Source organism: Aegilops tauschii, chromosome 7, assembly GCF_002575655.3.
Source record: "Aegilops tauschii subsp. strangulata cultivar AL8/78 chromosome 7, Aet v6.0, whole genome shotgun sequence".
NCBI classification, from domain to species: Eukaryota; Viridiplantae; Streptophyta; class Magnoliopsida; order Poales; family Poaceae; genus Aegilops; species Aegilops tauschii.
Genome location: NC_053041.3, coordinates 389,300,825 through 389,307,955, shown reverse-complemented (window position 1 = coordinate 389,307,955; position 7,131 = coordinate 389,300,825). Strand labels below are relative to the sequence as shown.

At 42.9% G+C, this 7,131-nt stretch overlaps 1 protein-coding gene across 1 annotated transcript; it reads left to right on the top strand.

Annotated features, from left to right (window-relative positions):
• Positions 1-3,914: 3,914 nt before the first annotated feature.
• LOC109755945 (transcription factor MYBS3) lies at positions 3,915-6,575 on the top strand. Its single transcript, XM_020314823.4, has 3 exons — positions 3,915-4,292; positions 5,191-5,399; positions 5,679-6,575. The coding sequence occupies exons 1-3, from the start codon at positions 4,022-4,024 to the stop codon at positions 6,372-6,374; spliced, it is 1,176 nt and encodes a 391-aa protein (XP_020170412.1). The 5' UTR covers positions 3,915-4,021; the 3' UTR covers positions 6,375-6,575.
• Positions 6,576-7,131: the final 556 nt, after the last annotated feature.

Here is a 7,131-nt window from a genome sequence, read left to right as displayed (position 1 = left end):
GAGCTTATGAGGGGCTAAGTTGGGACACCCCTGCAGGGTATTATCTTTCGAAAGTCGTGCCCGCGGTTATGAGGTAGATGGGAATTTGTTAATGTCCGGTTGTAGAAAACTTGTCACTTGACCCAATTAAAATACATCAACTGCGTGTGTAGCCGTGATGGTCTCTTCTCGGCGGAGTCCGGGAAGTGAACACGGTCTGTGTTATGTATGACGTAAGCAGGAGTTCAGGATCACTTCTTGGTCATTGCTAGATGACGACCGTTCCGTTGCTTCTCTTCTCGCTCTTTCTTGCGTATGTTAGCCACCATATATGCTTATTGCCGCTACAGCTCCACCTCACTACACCTTCCTTTCCTATAAGCTTAAATAGTCTTGATCTCGCGGGTGTGAGATTGCTGAGTCCTCGTGACTCACAGATTCTACCAAAACTTTGCAGGTGCCGACGATGCCAGTGCAGATGACGGGGTCGATCTCAAGTGGGAGTTCGACGAGGAACGTGGTCGTTACTATGTGTCTTTTCCTGATGATCAGTAGTGGAGCCCAGTTGGGACGATCGGGGATCTAGCATTTGGGGTTGTCTTATTTTCATCTGGATTTTGACCATAGTCGGTCTATATGTTTGTATTCTGGATGATGTATGGATTATATTTATGAATTGTGTGAAGTGGCGATTGTAAGCCAACTCTTTATCCCGTTCTTGTTCATTACATGGGATTGTGTGAAGATGACCCTTCTTGCGACAAAACCACTATGCGGTTATGCCTCTAAGTCGTGCCTCGACACGTGGGAGATATAGCCGCATCGTGGGCGTTACATGGAGGCACAATGCTCCCCAAGAAGCCACTAGGGCCACCATATTCTCCTCACGCCCTCACACAATGCGAGATGTCGTGATTCCACTAGTGGTGTCCTTGAAGGCGGCGACCGAACCTTTACAAACAAGGTTGGGGCAATCTCCACAACTTGATTGGAGGCTCCCAACGATACCACGGAGCTTCACCACAATGGAATGTGGCTTCGAGGTGACCTCAACCATCTAGGGTGCTCAAACACCCAAGAGTAACAAGATGTGCAAGGGATTAGTGGGGGGAATCAAATTTCTCTTGGTAGAAGTGTAGATCCGGGCCTTCTCAACCAAACCCTAGAAAATAAACAAGTTTGATTGGCTAGGGAGAGTGATCGGGCAAGAATGAGCTTTGGAGCAACAATGGAGCTTGGGGGAAAAGAGGTAGGTCTTCTTGGGGAAGAAGACCCCCTTTTATAGTGGGGGGGGGGGACAAATCCAATTGTTATGCATCTCACAACCCGCAGACAAGCGGTACTACCGCTTCTTACAGGATACACATGAGAAAGAAGAAACAAGGGAGAAAAACAGATGAATGGGCTGTGGTAGCCGCGGTGGTAGGAGCGGTACTACCGCCTATGGGCGGTACTACCGCTTCAACTACTGCTGCTAGAACCGCGCCTTTTCTAGGAACAAAAGAGTAGCATGGCAGTAACCCGGAGGCACCACTGTAGAACCCGACACGATAAATCGAGGTCCCAGCCACGAGCGGTAGTATGAACGGTGGTTACAGCGGTATTACCGCTTGTGTCTCTTCTCCCCTACTCCGATGCAACTGGGGGACAACTCCAAGGAACAGAAGGGGATGATGGGTGCAAGGAGAGTGTACGTGTTGATTCCACCCAAACCATTCCGATGCGGACCCCCTCTTGATAGTACGGTTTTCCCTACGACTCAAGTCCACCAAAAAAGAAACGCGGGAAAGAAAACCGTCTTCTCTTGAAACTCTGAGGGTCACGAATCGTCTTCTGCCATATGCTTGATAGTATGAAAAGCTCAATGCACACGATTAGTCCGCAAACATGTTGTCATCAATCACCAAAACCACTTAGGGAGAAATATGCCCTAACACATGTTTACTACTTAAGCGTTGAGCATTGTAAATCAGTGACGGAGCCAAGACACGGTCCCCTTGGCCACGACCCGAGCTGCGAAACCCGTGCACAAACTATATTTTACATCATAGCCCGTTGTAGATGACTGTAGCACTGAAGCGGGCACGGGGCCTAGTGCTATCATGGCTCCTCCCTATTGTAAATGTCGGTATGTGAGCAGTGTGCGACACGTTTGCTATGCTCTTAATTTTAGTAAGCCAAAAATTGCGATGGGTGACATTTCTTCAACATTCAATTCGTCCATGGCAACTACTAAGTATCAAAAAGATGTTGTCCCATAACATGTGACAAAAGATATTGCCTTATCCGCCGAACACCACTATGTTCTTTTTTGTTCTCGACCATATCTAGAACCAAAGAAAAGGAAACCTTTTCTATCAATGAACGGTTGCCTCATATCTCAGCAAAATTGGTCGGTTTCTTTTGTGGAAAACTTCCTCCACTCATTATGACTCCAATAACATGTTGCCTTACCACCCATAAAATAAGAAAAACATGTGCTTCCATGTCCAAACTAAGACACGTTATCTTTTGTGACAAGTGGTGCCTAGCAGCCACCTTGATTCACAAGGAATCAATTAGAATCATCTATGTCATTTGGGTGTAACCTCATGGTCCTTGATTTGCATGATTTCCAAAACGATGTAATATCATGCCATTTTGAGTACTACATGTTTTAAAATTATGTTTCATTGACCGAAGAAAAACTGAAAAAATATTTCCATGAGGGAAATGTCATGATGTTTTGTATCAAATGTAAAGGGAAAAATCTAATACAAATAAAGCAACCCATATATAGCCCTTTCACTTAGAAGTATTCTCAAAGTTTATTATCTACATGGCTAAAACTTATTAATATTCATGTTCACGGAAACCATCGATCAAGACTGGTTAAATGGTGGTTATACCTTAAGCATTTCACCTAATGGATGGACCATCAATCTTGTACCCATTAATTTAAGGGGTTTTATTGTGCAAAGTAAATAAACAAATGCAAAAGTCCATATAATATACTCCATGTTTTTATTATATTATGACATTTTGATTCCTATACAAATTAAAATTATATTTGATTGCTCAAAGAAAAAAAAAATACAATGTTTACAAAAAGGTAGAGTCGAATGTTGTGTACCTAATGTAGGGATAGAAAATGCTCCTACAAATAAACGCTATAGCTCTCATCCTTTCAACGAGAAATCAGCTCAAAATTTAAAACCTACGTAGCTAATCTTATCAATATTCTCGTCAAGGAACCGATGAGTGGACTACCTAAATAACGGTAACTAAGTAGGTGATCCGAGTTAGTCTATACTTTTTAATATGAGAACAATGCCAACTTAATATGCAATCATGTACGAAAAAGACCATCTCAATATGCAACTATACATAGAAAAATGCTAGTTGTATTCAAAAAGTATTTTACAACTATGTAGTAATGTAATGCAATATTTTATATGTATTTTTAGTTATGGTTCTCGTATCATTGATACGGATATAATGTTACCAAAGCAAGCTGAAATATATTGCAACCGATTCCCGCAGTGGGGTACATTCTAATTTTGTCTAATAAATGGACCACCAATCTCGTATCCATTTAGTGTAAGAGATCTTATTGTAGTAATAAAAGGAATCAACAGATACAAAGAATCCACATCATGTACTCCATATCACTAGACTATTCAATCTTATACAGATATGCATCCATACTAATATTTATTTTGAAAATCATCCATATTAATATGGAAAATCTGTATTTAACCACCAAATAAGATCCAGGCTGTACAATATCTGGTGGCATGTCTTGACTACGAAGGTGAAGACTTCCAGCAAAATCCAAATATCACCGCCAGCACATAAAAGGTTTTTTTTTTGTACAGATAAGGAAAATCCAGGAAAATTCCCAGCTCATCTCTCGCCGTATACTTCTTATAGGCTTTGCCTCCCTCCCGGACGATAAATACACGACGCACCACCAGAGGAGAAAAAGAAAAGGACGGATCAAATCAATCAACCAGATATAATAGATTAAAAAATAAAAATCCACAACCCTAGCCTGCCTGCCATGACGCGGGACGGCGTGCCACCGTCGGCGCCTGCCGGCGGCGGTGCGGGGGACGGGCCGAGGCGGTGCTCGCAGTGCGGGCACCACGGGCACAACTCCCGCACGTGCACGGCGCGCCCCGTGAAGCTCTTCGGCGTGCGCATCGGCGACAAGCCAATCAGGAAGAGCGTCAGCATGGGCAACCTCGCGCAGCTCGCGGAGGGTAGCGGCGGTGCCAGGGCCGAGGGGTACGGCTCCGAGGGCGACGACGACAAACCACACAGGAAGCGAGGTGGGATTTTTATTTTCCTTATCTCCCCTGTTTTAGCCTACGGGAGATGAGATTCTTTGTTTTGTTGCATCTGTATGGAGGTGTAGTCTCTGTTCTGTAAAAAAAAAGTGCTCTGATCGCCCTGTGATGTTCTTTACGTAGTTAAGACGATTGTTTGTTGTAGTGTGCAAATATGTGGTTTTGTTGTGAAGGTGCAGTTTTTCTGTTGGCTTTTAAGATGGCAAGTGAGAAAGTTTTGATTTTACTGTGCCGATCGAAGTAGTTTTCTGAAACTTTGCGGAAAGTACTGCTTTTAATCTGGTAGGTTCGGTGTTAGTTGGGATTTTTGTTTGGTTTACGATGCCTAGTGGTGTGCAAAATTAGCAAACTACTCCAACTTAATACTTGCTTGAGAGCTATTTTAGTGTTTAGTTCATCACTTTGTCCCATTAGTGACAGATTTGGGGGTTTACTGGTGGTGAGCGGTGCTTGTGACTGCTTCTTGTCATCAGAATTTACTCCCTCCGTCCTACAATATAGGATCGTTTTTCAAGCTATGTTACACGGAGGGGGTACTTTTTTTTTTGAAACAAATCTGAACTTGTGCTTCTATTCCGCTGTTACCATTCAAGCTTGTGGCCTTGTCACTTAATTGGCTAAATGATTTTATTGCAACCCAGAAATAATATTCATTACAGTCACCAATATCATTAACTAGGTTACACTCACACTCCATATTTTGTACATGGTTTGCATTCTTTTAATGTGTAATGGTATACAGTACTGTTATAACTTTCCATGTAACTTCATGCTTGTTCTTTATTCTGTTGGCATTGCTGATTTTTGTGTTTGATTTAAAAATTTGAATGAACATGTCGAATTTGCATTGAAGAATGCCATTTATTTTGTTGGGTGACAGGTGAGTCATGGTCAGAAGAGGAGCACAAAAATTTTCTACTTGGATTGAACAAATTAGGAAAAGGTGATTGGCGTGGCATATCCCGTAATTATGTTGTCTCGAGGACACCTACTCAAGTTGCTAGCCATGCTCAGAAGTATTTCATTCGCCAAACAAATGTTAATAGGAGAAAGAGAAGATCAAGCCTCTTCGATATGGTTATTGAGGATGTGAGCATCTCTCCCTACCTTTCTATTTCTCTGCATGTAGTGTTGAGGTGCAACCAGGTCCAGCTGATTGCACTTAGGCAAACATGTCTCTTAAGATTGGTGCTTATTCTTTTCCTCTTTGTTCCTGTTGCCTTAGTAAGTTCTCGTATAGCTGTTAGCATAGAATCACCATGTTATATGAAGTGAATAAGACATCTCAAATATAATTGTTTTTTTAATATTTATTGCTTGTCCCCCAGTGTACCAATTGCTTATGATTGTTTTATGGTTTTTAATCAGCCTGGTGACCAGCCACTCTCCCGTTCATCGTCACAAGAGATGCCGCTCTCCCGTTCATCTTCACAAGATGTAGAAGAGTTCGTAGATGATCTACGACCTGTTACTGCTCCTGTGACACCACCCGCTCCTATGCCCGTGATAACATCTGTTTCTGTCCCACCACCAGTGCCAGTAATGGCACCACCTGCTCCTGTGCCTATGCTAACATATGCATCAGCCCCATCGCCAGTTCTAGCAATGGCACATCAACCTCAGGGCAATGAATCGGCTGGTTCAAGTTCAATTGCTGGAGAAGCAGGGATGGTGATGCCACAAGTGATGCCCCCATATGGTTATCCTCCTCCAATGATGATTCCTGCACCTCACTATGTCCAAGCAGTTTTTCCGTATCCGTACTATGGCTATGCTCCAATGTTCTATGGGCCACCAGTCTCTATGCAAGCATCATCACCAGGTACAGTACAAGCATCACATGAGCCTGTCAGGCCTGTTGCCGTCCACTCAGCTCCCCCGGTAAATGTTGAAGACCTGTACAACATGTCCAAACTCAACCTGAAGGGTGACTCAAGTACCAACGGTGTTGCGCCTAACTTGGCGTTGCCTCCAAATCCAAATGGGAGACCAGAGAGGCAATCTGCTTTCCATGGAAAAGAGCCTGAGAATGGCTCATCGAACGGACTAATCCCGACAAAATGATTCTGTGGCTAGACCTTTAATGTGTATGTAACCCTTAGCCAGTATTATAGTATAAAATCATGATATAGCTTTCTTGGTCATGTTTCGTGAGTAAATTTACTGTTAGTCTGTCATCAAGGTTGCATTTGTGTTTTGCCCTATTGATTTTTCCAAATTCACATCGATTCTCATACATGACAGAGTTGGATTGTTGCACTTAAATTTTTGCACATATTTTTTGCGCCTTTCTGAGTATAAATCTCACAGGTTACCTCTACAACGGAACTAGTATCAGGGCCACTCTTTCTTGTGGATGAGGTAGGTTGAGCTATCTTGATCAGAAAAAATATCATGTTATGTATTGTTTCTTCAGAGTGCATTCAGTACAACCTGCCATCGATGAATGTCGAGATTTTAAATTGAAATGTATTTCGTATCTTGTTCTGCGTTGCACATTGATGGTGAGTGGCTTATGATTATTGTCCTACGGACCGCATGTCTGCTTTCCCAAGGCCCATCGGATACGTAGTAGTAAGACTTCCCTTACGCATGGCCAAGATCTAACTCAATTCTTGTAAGAAATTAAATCAATAGGATTGACTTGTCATTCTCGTAAGCATCTATAGACTTCTAACTTCTAAGGCCAACTCCAACGCGCCGACCTAAATGGACACGGATTTTTTATCCGTATGGGTCGGCTTTAGGGGCTTTGTCGGTTCTCATTCGCGCAAACATTGCCAGTGTACCCACCCACCAGGCCGTTTTTTTGGCTAATTTT

Bases quoted from the DNA above. Each gene is read 5' to 3' on its own strand.
- LOC109755945 (XM_020314823.4), top strand. From the start codon at position 4,022: ATGACGCGGGACGGCGTGCCACCGTCGGCGCCTGCCGGCGGCGGTGCG. The intron at 4,293-5,190 runs GTGGGATTTTTA...GTTGGGTGACAG, and splicing joins CAAACCACACAGGAAGCGAG to GTGAGTCATGGTCAGAAGAG. The intron at 5,400-5,678 runs GTGAGCATCTCT...GTTTTTAATCAG, and splicing joins TCGATATGGTTATTGAGGAT to CCTGGTGACCAGCCACTCTC.